This window comes from Abrus precatorius, unplaced genomic scaffold (assembly GCF_003935025.1).
Source record: "Abrus precatorius isolate BTA unplaced genomic scaffold, Abrus_2018 Scaffold9, whole genome shotgun sequence".
NCBI classification, from domain to species: Eukaryota; Viridiplantae; Streptophyta; class Magnoliopsida; order Fabales; family Fabaceae; genus Abrus; species Abrus precatorius.
The window spans coordinates 33215210-33231756 of record NW_020874439.1 but is presented as its reverse complement, the minus strand read 5'-3'; the positions used below and the strand labels follow the sequence as shown (position 1 = coordinate 33231756).

General features: G+C 34.0%; 3 protein-coding genes across 6 annotated transcripts; 2 read left to right on the top strand and 1 right to left on the bottom strand.

Moving 5' to 3' along the window:
* The first annotated feature begins 721 nt into the window (after positions 1-721).
* Positions 722-4026, top strand: LOC113850306 (ribulose bisphosphate carboxylase/oxygenase activase, chloroplastic). Of its 3 annotated transcripts, none has more exons than XM_027480791.1 (7): positions 722-866; positions 1461-1786; positions 1879-1984; positions 2076-2161; positions 2681-3153; positions 3411-3692; positions 3783-4026. In XM_027480791.1, the coding sequence occupies exons 1-7, from the start codon at positions 822-824 to the stop codon at positions 3794-3796; spliced, it is 1332 nt and encodes a 443-aa protein (XP_027336592.1). In that variant the 5' UTR covers positions 722-821; the 3' UTR covers positions 3797-4026. The 3 variants fall into 3 exon arrangements, with proteins under 3 accessions (XP_027336592.1, XP_027336593.1, XP_027336591.1); XM_027480792.1 differs by having other exon boundaries at positions 3411-3699; positions 3779-4001; XM_027480790.1 differs by having other exon boundaries at positions 3411-3726; positions 3783-4001.
* A 3301-nt stretch (positions 4027-7327) lies between these two features.
* LOC113850305 (L-type lectin-domain containing receptor kinase S.4-like) lies at positions 7328-9718 on the top strand. Its single transcript, XM_027480789.1, has one exon. The coding sequence runs from the start codon at positions 7449-7451 to the stop codon at positions 9495-9497; it is 2049 nt and encodes a 682-aa protein (XP_027336590.1). The 5' UTR covers positions 7328-7448; the 3' UTR covers positions 9498-9718.
* Positions 9719-12349: 2631 nt separating this feature from the next.
* On the bottom strand, positions 12350-16290 carry LOC113850304. 2 transcript variants are annotated; one of them, XM_027480788.1, is made up of 5 exons: positions 16103-16290; positions 13988-15793; positions 13261-13462; positions 12976-13169; positions 12350-12899 (listed from the first exon to the last, which is right to left on the bottom strand). In XM_027480788.1, exons 2-5 carry the CDS (start codon positions 15786-15788, stop codon positions 12820-12822), a joined length of 2277 nt encoding a protein of 758 aa, XP_027336589.1. In that variant the 5' UTR covers positions 15789-15793; positions 16103-16290; the 3' UTR covers positions 12350-12819. The 2 variants fall into 2 exon arrangements, with proteins under 2 accessions (XP_027336589.1, XP_027336588.1); XM_027480787.1 differs by having other exon boundaries at positions 12351-12899; positions 13988-16176.
* Between the last annotated feature and the right edge of the window lie 257 nt (positions 16291-16547).

Below are 16547 nucleotides of genomic sequence, written 5' to 3'. Positions count from 1 at the left end.
GAAGCTTAATACTGAAGAAACTAGTGAAGTACATGAATATCCTCAATTACAGAATGGGGAATATTAGATTAGGAGTTCGTAGAGCCACATGCAACGCGTAGAAGAGACAAAGAGAAAGACAGAAGAAGAGGCACAAAGAGAAGAAGGCGCAGTAGCAGAACAAGGAACTTGTTACTATCTTTGGGTCCATGGAACCCACGTTGGGGACCATGATGTAATGGAGGCTCACTCCCATTCACAAGATTATCTCAAACTCATCAAATTAATTTCTTGATTTTATATCATATAATTCATGTCCAATTTTTCTCCACCTGAAAATACTCGAATTGAACACAATTTTCATGACAACTGAAAATTGAATCTTTTGGCTAGTGTGGGGTCAATAGTACCCATCTATGCCTTGATTAAAATAGCACCTCAAATATTAGTGTAGTTGTCGTTAAAAATAATAAATTTTTATTGGTTAGGAAGAATGCTTAAATTACAATAACCAATGCTTGAATTTGAATGAGACGAAATGACACATCCTGGGCTTGTGTGGCAATAAAAATCTTCATAATACTGGTGGAGCTGGAAAAAGCTTCAATACCAACCTCAAGGTCTAGGCTTAAAAATGACCAAAAATCTTCAGGCACTGTAGGCTTGCCACGTGGCAACTGGGCAATCTTCATTGTGTGGATGTCAGAGTTTCTATGAGCAATCCTTCTGTGTAGACTGAATGAAGCAGCTCCTATAAGTCTCACCCTTTGGTCATAAGTTAGCTAGCACTGAATTTGCGTCTAGTAACTTCCCTTCTTTGAACCTCTAAACACAACACATCCATGGCTGCCTCCGTCTCCACTGTCGGAGCTGTCAACAGAACTCTTGTATGATGCTTTTCCACACTTTGTTACACTTTGCACTTAATTACTATTTCCCTTTAAGGTCTTGTTTGACACGCGTGAATGTTTTTATTTAACAACACGATACTTTCATACCCCTTATCATTATACCCTTGCTTTACGCCATTACTTTACTAGAGGGAGTAAGAGAGTGTAGTGGATGGGGTCATGAATATTTTCAACTTGTTTATATAGCTCACAGTGTGTCAGTAATTATACATTCCTAATCAAGTGATATATCTATTGAGTTTTATTCTTTCTATCATTAAAAAGTGGTACTATATATATTATCGTATATCATTGTTTTTATTTCTTATTTACAATATATATATAACTTGATGGTCCAAAACACATTTCCCATATAAATTCTATTTAACTTGGTGTGCATGTTTATATAGAAACGGTGCTTTGTCCTACAGTTCTATGAATGATATAACTAACATGTTGGATATTAGAATCCTTAAATGCTAAAGATGATAAATAATAGATAAAAAAGATACAAGAGAGAAAACGAATTGTAAGTATTGAATTTTGATTTAGTATGAAGAGATTGAAAGGGTAGGTGCTGTGATATTACAGTTGAGCTTGAATGGGTCTGGAAGTGGAGCTTCAGTTCCTAGTTCAGCTTTCTTTGGCAATAGCTTGAAGAAGACGAACTCAAGAGTCCCCAACAGCAAGGTTTCATGTGGAAGCTTCAGAATTGTGGCTGCAGAGAAAGAGATTGATGAAGACCAACAGACAGACAAAGACAGATGGAAGGGTTTGGCTTACGATGTTTCAGATGACCAGCAAGACATCACAAGGGGAAAGGGTATGGTTGATTCACTTTTCCAAGCTCCAATGGATTCTGGAACTCACTATGCTGTCATGAGTTCTTATGAGTACCTTAGCACTGGACTTCGCCAGTGAGTCACGCAAACTTCAAAACCATTTTGGTGTTTGCTTAATTTTTTTTTTATATGAAGCTGACAGTGATGATGCATGGTGTTCAATTTAGGTACGACTTGGACAACAACGTAGATGGACTTTACATTGCTCCAGCTTTTATGGACAAGCTTGTTGTTCACATCACCAAGAACTTCTTGTCCTTGCCCAACATCAAGGCATGCAGCTAGAAACATGATGTCTGCATTAGACTTCAGCAAAATTATGAGACACATTGAAATATTCAACATTTTCCTTATATTTTTACAGGTTCCTCTCATTCTTGGTATCTGGGGAGGCAAAGGACAAGGAAAATCTTTCCAATGTGAGCTTGTCTTTGCCAAGATGGGAATTAAGTGAGTACTTGCTATACTAACCCCTCCTTAATGAATTCCATTCACGTTTCAATAAAGATTTCAATTATACTAGCAAGTATCCTATGGCTTATATAGCTACTAATCAATAAATGTAAAATGTAAAATGTAAAAATAAAATATTTAAAAGAACATGCTCTGTTTTTAATATCTGATAATATATCATATTTTGATTTATAGCATTCTTATTTTTTTTTTTAATTTTGCTCTTACTAATTTAGTTATACAAAAAAACTGATGTGACACAAAATTAATTTATGAAAATATTGAATTTTGTCATATTATTTTTTAAAAGTTATTAGGTAACAAAATTAATAAATTTTTAAAATTTTAAAATCTAAAAAAGAGATCAAAATATAATCTACTTTAGAAATATAAGAACATATTTAGTGCACAACGAATTTCTTTCACCTGTTTGAACATAGATAGATATGAATATATTGAACCACACAACAACAAAAAATCCAACACCCTAACAACTTAGAACTTTGAACATTACAGCCCCATCATGATGAGTGCGGGAGAGCTGGAAAGTGGAAATGCAGGAGAGCCAGCAAAACTGATCAGACAAAGATACCGTGAAGCTGCTGATATAATAAAGAAGGGAAAGATGTGTTGTCTCTTCATCAATGATCTTGATGCAGGAGCTGGTCGTCTTGGTGGAACCACACAATACACTGTGAACAACCAAATGGTGAATGCCACTCTCATGAACATTGCTGATAACCCCACAAATGTGCAACTTCCTGGTATGTACAACAAGGAAGATAACCCTCGTGTGCCCATCATTGTTACTGGTAATGATTTCTCAACATTGTATGCTCCTCTCATCCGTGATGGCCGTATGGAGAAGTTCTACTGGGCACCAACTAGGGATGACCGCATTGGTGTCTGCAAGGGTATTTTCCGCACTGATGGTGTAGCTGACCAAGACATTGTCACACTTGTTGACACTTTCCCTGGCCAATCTATTGGTAAGAAGCTTCATAGATAGTTAGAAATTGAAATATCACAACCATTTAAGATATCATTTGGTAGATGTGTCAAAATAGGACCAAACATATCATATGAATTTATTTTATGTTTGATGATGTACTTCAAATGTAGAATGTGAGGTCAAGAAATGGTTATTAGTTATAACTTTTGCATTGAATTTATTTTACAAGATTTTTATCACGTTTCCAAACACCCACTGGATACTAATACTATCCCCTTTCATGTACTACTGCAGATTTCTTTGGAGCACTGAGGGCTAGAGTATATGATGATGAAGTAAGGAAGTGGGTATCTGGAGTTGGTGTTGACGGTGTTGGGAAAAAGCTTGTGAATTCAAAGGAAGGGCCTCCCACCTTTGAGCAACCCAAGATGAGCTTGGAAAAGCTCTTGCAATATGGTAACATGCTTGTCCAAGAACAAGAGAATGTGAAGAGAGTCCAATTGGCAGACAAGTATTTGAACGAGGCTGCTCTTGGTGATGCTAACCAAGATGCTATTAAAAGTGGAACTTTCTACAGTAAGACCTCTTAACTTTGAGGCCTTCATTGGAGGTATATGCATCTACCTTATATATGTTCCTCCAACTAAAACAATTATTTCTGTGCAGGCAAAGCAACCTAGCAAGTAAATATTTCTGTTCCTAAAGGTGGTACTAATCCGAATACCTTCAAACTTTGATCCAAAAGCCAGAAGTTGTGATGACACCTGCTTAATTACATCAGTCTTACTCAATGTGTTAGGTGGTGCTAAGTTTGAGATACTTTTACTGTATTTTTCATATTGGACTATCTTCCTCTATAATTTTGAGTTATAGTGTGCACTTAAATTGATTATGGTGCCTTTTTCTTTTTTAGTATAATCTTGAATTTTAAAATTTAATTGTTTGTTTGACGTAAACATGTTAATACCTGTTCAGCCATTTTAGCTTCGTTTCTAAGTGCTAGGTGACTAAAGAACTTGATGAGAAAGGTCACGTTCAAAGCTCAATAATGAATGACAATCGAACATCATATATATCATGAACATCAAATGGCATTCATAAAGGAAAGAAGGAAGAGTTGTTCTATATTATCCCTTGAATATCCTAGGCTTCCAAATCTATTACTAAATTTGTAGTGTCCTTTTCAAATATGATGCACGGAGATCATGATTACCAAATATCATTACTAAAATGAGAATATCACTGTCGAAAAGAATCGTTTGAAAAATACACACAATTGACATTTAAGTAAGTTAATGGCAAATCATGTTGGGGGGGGGGGGGGGGGAATCAAAATCCCTTAAATAAGATTTTTGAATTGACAAACTTGAAGAAGTAAAATGTAACACTAAAAAATAACAAAACTAGGACCAGAGAATGAACTGGTTAAAACAGGAAACAAATTAGCTAAGAATTAAAAATTAGTTAAAGAAGGGACAAGAAAATATTGAGCGCGTGAAAAAATATATATTGAGAGAAAGTTAATTGGGCATAAAACCATTCTTGATTTTATTCACTCAACCCTCATATAACGTAAGACTTATGTTCGTTCTTTCTTTGTTTTTTTTCCTGTTCAAGTGTTCGTGAATTTAGTTAATTGGATAGACAATGTTGGGCAAAATCTGTAACTATTGTTTTTGGTAAAGGAAAACTAATTGACCCATTGTGGAGTTTTTGTTTGGTCCATGACCCATTGTGCCATAATGTGATTCTTCTCTTCAACATGTAAAATGTAAAATTGGCCCAAAAGTTTGAATTGAATGAACCTGACCAAAAAGCTAAGAAAAGCATAATGCTTACATCATGCAAATGTAGATGACTAAGTATGAAGAAGCTGAATAATTTGTGAGTAACTTTATCAATCAAGTAATGAGCACAATAGATATTAGGTTGTTACATTAAGACAACAACCATCTTATGATAAACATGAATTGCCAAAACCTATCCAACATGATTGATTGTGAGCTAAAATTGTTGTACAAATCCACGTTCAGCAAAGACCAATTATCACTACCTTCTTCGTCATATTTTAATTGAATTGGTGTTTGAATTGTATACTTATGAGCTTGTACAAGTAGATGAAGAGTTTGACTCATGTCAATATGCATGCTTACCAACTTTAGGTCTATATTTTATTAAAAATGCAAAGATTCTCCATAATTGTAGCTTGAAAATAAGAATAGGATGACTATACTTATGTTTTTTTGTATTTTTCTTTATTTTTTTAGAATATTAATTTATTTTCTTTTTCTGTGTAAGAGTTTTGAGTACTTACTCGTTTTAATAATATTTGTCTGCCTATAAAAAAAATTGTAGCTTAAAAATTCAGGAAGAAAAAAATAACTCAAAGTCAAAGGTTGCAATTAGAAAAACTCAAATCACTCTATCTTACGCATTGAAATGATTCGTAGTTAATTATTTGATTCGGTGAGTCATTAAGCAAATAAAGAAGATGATTAGGAAAAATATCTTATATGACATAAAAAATATGAAGCCCATTGTTAACACATAATACTCTTAAAATCTTTGGTCTGTGAGCTCACCGTTTTATGCTGTCTTTATTAATTAGTTCACTAGTACTAAGATACTTTTAAAGTTAGGATTTTGCTCATAAGTAATCTAAGAATATTTATTAAAAAATAAAAATATTAAAAATGACATTAAGATATATTAAAATTATTTTTTAAATATTAATAATATTTTTTGACAATTTTTTATATTTTATTTCTTAATCAATACTTTAAAAACATTGATTAACACTTACTTTGAAGCTATACTTAAATTTACTTTATACTTTTTTTTTCATAAGCTTGAGATTATTTTATGTTTTTTTTAATATTCTATTCCAGAATGAAGACTTGACAAGAGCTTGAATAAACACTTATATAGTGTTATTTATAAATAACTTATTAATAAAATACTATATAGAGATGTAATATACAAATTAGACATTCTTATTTTTTATCTAATTATTAAATTTTCAAGATAATAAATTCGTGATATAACGTTAACCATTATAACTAATTCATTTCTTATTATCAACATTCTTCTAACAAAACGTTGGAGTTTCAAAATAAAATAAATAGACTTATGTCATTGTGCACATAATAATTTAAACTTTTAGTCTCAAATTGTTCAATAAAATTAAGACATGTCATTGTTTTTGTCTATTAACTTAATCTATTGTATCAAAATTTAAATAACTAAACTTAAGTAATATATAATAATTAAAAAAGCATAAAAAATTAAAATATAAGATAGTTGATGTAAAAAATATGTATGTACTGTATTTCTTACTACAAAGAAAAGTAAATTGAAAGAGAACTCCAGATTAAATACATAAAAAAAATGATAACCACAATCTTTTAAAAGAAAATGTGAATATATATAATGTTGACCTATTTATAGTTTTCTACCTCAAATCCAACATGTATATGTCACCTAAAAGTCGGTTTTCCATTTTGACAAGGTAATCAAAATTCCTGTATATTTCAAAAGCCACACTTATCCGCACTGTATGTTATTTTACCTACATATTCAGACATTGATTGTCACCCAAAACTTAAGACAAGCCATGAAAAATGATTCAGCCATCTTTGCTCAGTTGATGCTGACTTCCAATAATTAAACTATATTATCCGAAACCCTTGACTAACAATATTATTAAGTTAATAAACTTTCCATTACAAGCCAGTATAACTTGAATTGAAATATATGTATAATAATAAGTCAGCACAATAAGTGTTTATACATCAACATTAAATATCAATATATATTATCGAAATAAAACTTCAACTTTAATTAAATAACAACACCAAAACTGAATTCGACCTAAGTTTTGTTTAAATAATGACTCTATAACATCACATTCTATATCCATATTCAGCCATGCAATCCTCCATGTAAACAGAGACTGCATCCCAAGAAGTATACAGGGGACAACAAATTTTAAGGGAAAGAAGACAACAGATCAAGATAGCAACACTTTTAAACAAATAAAATATTTTAATAATAATAAAAATAATGAGCTGTCCTAACCCTGACTTTGGTGGTTTAGCTGACGCATAAATAAATGAAGTGGGACCGATTGAGATACATAATGGTAAGGCACTCTTCAGTCACAATCTAAACACTAAACACACAGGAATCAAGCAAACGCATAACCCCCACGTTTCCACGGACCAGAAGGCACTATTTCTGTTCCGCTTGCTCTTGATCCATACAAACAAAGATAAGAGGGTTCTACTCTATCACATTCACTTCCACTGCACTTGCCTCAAGTTCAACTCTGTCATGGCCAAAACACTCGTGCTTTGTCTCTATGTTCTGATCCTTTTAGCCTCAAACCATGTAAAGTCTCAACATGAAGAGCTTTTCTTCAACGGATTTGATGGTGCTGCCACCAACATAAGCTTAAACGGAGGAGCAGTGATTGAGCACAAGGGCTTACTTCGCCTAACAAACGTCACTAGCAGAGTAATTGGGCATGCGTTTTATTCAACCCCGATAAAGTTCAAGAGCAAGAACTCTTCCACCGAGGCCAAAGTTTTCTCCTTTTCCACCGCTTTTGCCTTTTCAATCATCCCCCAGTACCCAAAACTCGGTGGCCATGGATTTGCCTTCATCATTTCTCCCTCCAACGTGCTTCAAGGCGCGGATCCTAGCCAATACTTGGGCCTCCTCAACCCAAACAACGTTGGCAACTTCTCAAACCACCTCTTCGCAGTGGAGTTCGACACTGTCCAAGATTTCGAATTCCAAGACATCAATGACAACCATGTAGCCATCGACCTCAACAACTTGGTTTCCAACAAATCAGTTGACGCTGCTTTTTTCACTGATGGGTCAAAGCAAAACCTTAATTTGAAGAGTGGCAAGGTGATTCAAGCATGGGTTGACTATGATTCCTCAAAGAATCAATTAGAAGTTAGACTCTCCCCAACTTCTTCAAAACCCACTTCTCCAATCTTGTCATACCAAGTAGATCTCTCCCCAATTCTCATAGATTCTATGTATGTTGGTTTTTCTTCTTCAACAGGGTTGCTTGCTAGCTCCCACTATATCTTGGGTTGGAGCTTCAAAATAAACGGAGAGGCCAAAACCCTTTCTTTGAAAAACCTCCCTTCACTCTCTACGTCTAACAAAACACACAAACCCTTAATCTTAGGACTCTCCCTTTCCGCTTTTATTTTAATAATTGCCACAATTGCTTTGGCATTTTATCTCTGTAGAAACATTAAAAATGCCGAAGTGATCGAGGCTTGGGAGCTAGATGTTGGTCCACACAGGTTCACATACAAAGAACTGAATATAGCCACGAGAGGGTTCAAAGACAAGAATCTTCTTGGGTTTGGAGGGTTCGGTAGAGTTTACAAAGGGGTGCTCCCAAACTCCAACACCGAAATCGCCGTGAAGCGAATCTCCCACGAATCAAAACAAGGTATGCAAGAGTTTTTCTCGGAAATCTCAACCATTGGAAGGCTTCGACACAGAAACCTCGTACAGTTACTAGGTTGGTGTCGGAAACACAACGACCTTATTATAGTCTACGATTTCATGCAAAACGGAAGCTTGGACAAGTACCTATTCGACCCACCAAGAGGAACATTAGCATTAACGTGGGAACAAAGGTTTAAGATCATAAAAGGGGTTGCTTCGGGGCTTGTTTATTTACACGAAGAATGGGAACAAACGGTGATTCACAGAGACGTCAAAGCAGGGAACGTTCTTTTAGACGGTGAAATGAATGGAAGATTGGGTGATTTCGGTTTGGCGAAGCTTTACGAGCATGGTTCGAAGGCCAACACAACGAGGGTGGTGGGAACATTGGGGTACCTTGCACCTGAGCTCACACGAACGGGGAAACCCTCGACGAGTTCCGATGTGTTTGCTTTTGGGGCGTTGTTGTTGGAAGTGGCGTGTGGGAGAAGACCCATTGAGGCCAAGGCGTTGCCGGAGGAGTTGGTGTTGGTGGAATGGGTGTGGGAGCGGTGGCGAGTGGGGGCGGTGTTGGAGGTGATCGATCCTAAGTTGGATGGGGTTTTTGATGAGATGGAGGCGTTGTTGGTGCTGAAGTTGGGTTTGTTGTGTTCCGATGAGTCGCCGGACAATAGGCCTAGTATGAGGCAGGTTTTGAGGTACTTGGAGGGGGAGGTGGTGTTACCGCCGGTGGAGGTGAAAAAGGGTGGCGTCGGTGGTGGTGGTGGTGGAGCTGGTGGGTTTGGGGATTTGGTGCGTTCGTATACGTCGTCGTTTTTTGAGAGGGCAAATACGTGGTCGTCGACCGGTGATGACGTGGAGGGTGGCTCTGCATCATCTATTTCACTTTCCGGTGGCCGGTAGTTGATTGGGGTGACAAGGCTACACTAGATTCTCTGTTTCTGTCCTACTTTTTTTTGTCTCTTTTTATTTCTATATTTGGATTTTGGATATTTTTTAATTTAATGTTGTTTTCACATGTCAGCACTAAAATAGGGATGAGAGAGTGCACTTTCTTTGGATTTAAGGGACATATAGCAATAATTTAAATTGAATGAATGACATAAAATTGAAATATTAACGAAATTCGTGTGATTCAATGGACTGAAGCAGAAATAAAAATAAATTAAAAATTATTTATATTATTTTACTCATGTAATGACTTAAATAAATATTCTGGAGCTTTATATTTATATATTTCTGTTCTATGCAATTTATACTGGATAAAAAAATTTATAATAACCTTTTACAACAAATTATACCATTTAATATTATTATTAATATATTAAATTTTACAATTTTTAATAAAAAATTATTTGTATAGTATTTTATTATGTGTAACAGTTTAAAAGAATTCGACAAAATAATAATAGCAGCTTACTATTTTGATACTTGCATACTATTGTATAAAAATATTTTATTAAGGGCAAAAATAGAAACTAAATGTTACCTTTGTTTATTTTTATTTTACACCATTTTCCTCAGGTAAGTTTTGGACTACGACTCATTGAAATATATTTAATTTTATGTCTAATTTTATTTTTTTTCAAATGAATGAAATGATTAAACTTTTATTAATTTTAATTCTCTCTACTTTAATAAAAAAAATTAAATGTATTTTGGGTATAATATATTATTGCTTTAATAAATTATTATTTTTTTCTAATTTTATTTCTCAAATCATGTATTTTAATTTTTTTATAATTTAAATATCTTTTTAATACATATAATGTTACGCCTAATAAAAATTTATATATAATATTTTTATTAAAAATCATACAAATTTACTGTATTTAATTTCTTATTATGTGTAGTTTTACACAAGTTAAAAAAATTCCTTTTAAAAAATGTTTTGCTCATTCTCATTAACATGATTTCAAAAAAGTAATATGTGATAAAAAAAAATATTATGTAATAATATTTAAATTAATCATGACATCATTTAATAATAATTAAGAAAAATTAATGTTAAAAATATAACAAATAAAAAAATAACTTTGTGAGAATAAAATCAAATTTTGATATATTTTGATGAAGTAAAAATATATTTAACTCTTTATTTTATTTATTTTGTCTAATTTATAAAAAAAAAGTGTATCAATTTATTGTGAAATTAGTGTTTGTCTTTAATTATTTTCAAATTATTTAATTTGATTTATTTAGCGTTTAAAAAATTTTAGTTATTTAATTAAACATAGTTTAAATGACAAGGAATTTTTTTTCTCTTTAAGTAATCTGGAATTCAATTGCTAGTGTAAATAAAAAAGTAAGGTATTGGAACAGTACGCAGCGAGTGTCAAACAGAACAACTACACAGGCTCAATTTTCATTTTAGAGGTGCTTAGAAGAAGTTTATAAAACAAATTTATATTTTAAATTTTTTGAATAAATCTTCTAATTAAAATTATATTATAAACTTTTATGTAATAAATTTTATTAAATAAATATTCGGTTAAACTCTTTTCCTAGCCGCATGTTTAAAGGGAAATGTATAAATGAGACAAGGATGGACTTTGCTTGTGGGCACTACCCATGTTTTTAAATTTTGTTTTTCTTGATGAAGTAGGAAGATTGATTTTATCTTTTAAGAGAAATTGTTTACTATTTTATAAAATAAGTATTAAATAAAATATTCATTTATTATTGTGTTGAAAAATGAAAATATAAAATTCATTAAATACTTTTTTCATTTAATAATTAGGAAGATTTGTAGGAATAAAGAGTAAGATAATTTAGAATTATTCATTTAAAAAGGATGACTTTATTCTAATGTATGTGGGCTTCATGAAACATTCAATGCAAATTAATGTACTAAGAAAATTAATTGCCAAGGAAGAGGGAAATCAATTTCAGACTTCAATTTCTCCAAAAATCATCTTCATTCGTAATTCTGTAAACGCTGGCAGTTTCAAAAATTTTTGTCTGTCAAATTTAGATAACTCACTGATACATTTTTGCACAGAGATTTATGAAGAAATGCTTCTTTTTTTCTTTCATTTAAAAAGTAACGAGATTGCATGAAATTAACTCACTTGAATTTTAAAATTGTCCTCTAGTGATCATGTTAAAATCTGATTTATTTTCCTTTTAAAATATTTATCTAGTAATATTATATCAATATTCTAAACAAATTTATATACCAAGAAACATTTTGTACAAAATTTCAATGTCCATGTTTTTTTAATGAGCAATGTGTATTATATATCTTAGAGAAAGGTGTCATTGTCTTTGTTAATGGCCAAACGTAGTGCGTTTTTCTTGTCAAACTGGCAATGCAAGAAGGAAGAAGAATAGACTGTCACTTGTGTCTGCAACTCTGCATTGCCATCAACAATATCTCCGCGCACTCGAGCACATGTTTGAAATGCCCTAAAACTAGTCTATTTTTTGTTTAATTCTCTTACATGATCATAAGAGTAATTCCTTTTGCGAAATAAAAATGAACATATCAAACGTAAGTTAATCAATTTATTAAAATGTCAAAATAATTTTAAAAAGTGATCAATTTGCAACATCAATACTTTAATTTTTAAAAAAATGTTAAAAAATTGTATTGTATTGCTTGGCATTTCTCACCACCGCGTTAGAAGATTTCTCACTTACACATGCATAGCACACCGACTCAAAAAGCACTTTAAAAAAATCTTGATGCATGTCATGTCGTGTCATGTCAGCTACTAGACTACCACCATGTTACATGAGAATCTCCCATAATGACCATAAAAAGTAAATCCATACAGGAAAATCAGCGATGCATCCACTTGAACAATTGGGATAATCTATTCTAGAAATTCTAAGAGTTAGCCAAAAATGAAAAATTAAAGCTTCTAATTGGTCCCTTTCCTTATCAACTTATTTTCAGTTAGTTTGCAAGATCTGTACACTCTACTAGTGCAAGAAATAGAGAAAAATTAATAAATAGAATACAGGTAACTGTACAAGAATATTGCAATCCATGCCTGTTCATATATCTAACAATGATTTGGATGCCCCTCACTTGTCCAACCAGCACCTCAACAGTTTCCTTCAATGAATTTCCAAGATTAATTTTCACCAATCAGCACTTGGGAAACCATGGAAACAAGTGGATATTACACTTTTTTCTGCATTGGACAATAATGTGGAAATCTGTCAGCAGACTCAGCACAGATTCCACACGCAAAAGCATGGTTCTTCTGATCATTCACTAATGGTTTACCAACTTGTCTCCAGTATTTTCATCCTCGCTATCTTTCACAAAACTGAAAATCTCATGATCATCAAACCCTACAATCAGATCAAAACATGTTAATCAATGTCATTTTCAACTGTACAGTTACCCATTTAAGTACAAGCAGTTTACCTTCACCCAATTCTTCTGCTTCATCATTTAAAGGCCTTAACAGCATTGTGTTAACAGAAGATGGATCCAGTGCCATCCAATCTGAGTTCCCATACTCTTCTAAGTACAAATCCCTTGGCCCAATCCAGTCTTCAACGTTACTAATGCTGTCAAATGATAGGGGGTCACTGGAATCTTGTTCTTTACTCATTAACCTGAAAGAAAATCAAACAAACACAATATAATTTCCCTTCAACTACCAACGGGATTAAAGAAATCTACCAATATACAACAGTTCGAACTCACATTTGTCTTAATCGTAAGTTGCAGTGAACAAAGATAAGATCAGTAAGATGCTGGCGCTCTATATAATTCCTTGTGTTGATTATTTGTTCAAAAGGAATCTGGTTTCTCTTGCAGGACATCACACTGGATGTTTGGCTGAGAATACGAATTGCTAAACGTGACAAGTTAGGGCAGCCTCCTCCATATGTTGACCACCATTCAGCTGGAAAAAAATAGCATATATGTAAGTGAAAAAGGGCAATTTGACAAATGGTCATGAGAGAAATGAAATGGTAAAATGGATGACTTATGTGATGCAAATTTAAATTCTCATGCATTCAAGTTACATATATAGAACCTAACTGTTATTTGGGTAACTTCAGACAGGTCAAAACCCATCTGTGCATGATTTGAAAAGAATTATGCTGACAGGGATTCTAAATCTACAAGTAACTTGTGCAGACATTCAGACAAAGAAAATAACAACTTCAACTTCAACTAGTACAGCATTTGGTCATCACGCCAAAGCATAAAGCCTTTACACAAGTCAATCTTTTTCCTCTTTTCAGTTTATCAGTTTTGACACATGCACTCCCATACTATTAACTATTTTTATACTGTGCATAGATTCTAATTTTTTTGTTTCAGTTAAGTCACTTAAAGTTAGGAAAGTTAAATCACAACACAGCAACAGAATATACTAATGTAATTAATATTAACTAAGAGAATGGGGTCATTGGCTTCTTACAAGGAAGCAGATTATCTCTAGCTCTGACTGCCATCTTTCTCCCAAAGTCTCCTGCAGCAGACTTGTATAAGTTTATCTCTTTTATAATTTTGTCTTGGACTCTTGTATCTGGTACTAATCTCTCTATGCAATCAAACATCCCTGAGAGAATCTCGCTGTGCATATCCCCTTGAATACTATAGAAGAACTTAGGATTAAGGTAGAAGCCTGCAGCATGAAGAGGATGATGCCACAGCCTTTCCCATCTATGATGTATAATACTCCAGTACACCATATAATCCTCCCTCTTCACAAGTGCTTTCTTAATTGCTTCTTTTGCCCGGTACATTCCAGCATAAACGTACCCTATTGCAGGTCTCATCTCACTACCAGCTATTCTCTGAACTTTTAAGAGAGGAGCTGTTAGACGAACTATCATGTCACATGAGGACCAAAATGTTTGATTGCTTAGGCAATCTAACATTTCGAGACCTGCTGGTTTCTTTGAAAATGGGCAATCCACCCACTCCTGAGAAGTGACCAAGGCCTGCAAATTGTGTTTAAGATCAACCATCCTCTTCAATGTGGTAAAATTTGTTGCAAAGCGTGAGAAAGAGGGATCCACAATATCATTCCCTAAGGTATACCTTTTAACCATATTCAAAATTGCACTATAATTGTAGACAAATCTTGTTATAGATTTAGCTTGTTCAATCACTGCACTAATCCAGTCAAGATTTCCAAAATCTTTAAGTATCAAATCAATGTAGTGAGCTGCAGAAGGGCTCCAATAAAGGGTAGGAAAAGTATCAGTCAACCGTCTCCCAGCAATCGCATATAGTTCTTCCCCTGATGTAATCACTTGCAGTACATGCCCAACTCCAACTTCTTCTACTACTTGTTTTATCAACTCATACAGAAATTCTGCAGATGTTGAAATCTCAGTTGCATCCAAGGATTTCAAAAAGACTATGCCTTCAGGACAATATGCCAAAAAACTTATCAGTATTCTTCCTGTTTCTGATGTCCATTGGTCAACCAAAATGGAACAGCCAGTCCTCCCCCAAGTCATCTTGCATCTATCTATATCATTCTTCACTTCCTCCACAGAGTTTTTCAGGATCCAACCCCGAAGTTCGTGGTGTGAGGGCCGTTCAAAACCCGGCCCCCTCGAAGCAATAGCGTCAACCATTTGCTGAAAATAGATTGAGTTCACAGCATCAAAAGGTGCACCAATATCATACAAAAACCTACCAATTGCCATATGAATGTGATTGTCCATCTTCTTGGAGAACAAGGCATTCTTCTCCACACCAACAACACCCTCAGAGTTTGCATAAACTGGTGCAGCATTCTTGCTGGCTCTTATCTTCTTCCTTCTTTCTATATTTTTACTCATTCCTTCACCATGATTCACTAGCAAACTTGAATTGTGCTCCACTGAATTGTGCACTCCAATAGCCTGAAGCCCCTGATTCACATCCACCTGATTAGCCACAGGGTTGACAACAGTAGCCAAAGGATTAACATTCATAATCTCCTCCTCAATTTTCTGCTTCTTCCTCTTTTTCACCACAACCCCATCCAAGCTCTGCTGCATATGAAGCCTAACATCATAAGGAACACGGCTACAAGTGGAAGCATTCCCTTTCTGACAAGCAAGGTGTTCCTTAATCCTATGAATCCCACCACCTTTGAACATCTTGAGACAATATATGCACTTAAGCTGCACCTTGTCCCCATTCTTAAACATCTGAACATGCTTCCATGCCGGGTCATGTTTCTGAGAAGTGATTGGCACTGGTTCCAGATTCGAACCCATATTTCCTATAATAAAATCAACCACTGAGGAGATTAATAATGACATAACAACCCTGTTATTAACTCGCTAGTGTAACTACAACATAAACAACCACTTTCTCATGAACCCAAGAGCCAAATTGTAACAAAGATTCAACCTTTTTTAAAAATTCAAATGTTCAAAGCTTCAGGGTATGGTTAAGGAACAAAAAAAAAAAAAAAACTGAAGAAAAGGAATAGAGAAACCAGTGCATACCCAGGTTGAGGAAACGCTTTTTTTTTTTTTTTTTTTTTATTGTTAAGGGTGAAGAGAGTGATTAGGGAGAGAGAACGAACCGGAGAGAACCGTGGAGAAGCAACTGGATGGACCGGTTAGGGCAGAGAGAGATGGATCCGGTTGAGTTGGGAATGGATCCGGTTTCGGCGGTCAAAGAGGCCAGCCGGACCGGTTTGTTTTGTCATAACAAGTGGATAAACCGATATTTGTGCCGATTCTCTGCTCCGGAGCCGAACTCTGATAATACATTTTTATTTTTTTTATTATTATTATTAAATTAAATATATAGTATTATGTACTTGTTACAAATCAAATCAAATGTCAAGTACAATTTCCAAATGAATTAACACCAGCCCAAGTTTTTTTGATTGATTCTACTTCTTAGAACCCTTTGCCTCAGTTTCAATTTTCAGACCCTTAATTAACTTCAATACTCTGGACGTTTATTAGATAAGATAAAAGAATAAAATAAAATAAATTTATTTATTTAGTATAATTTATAGT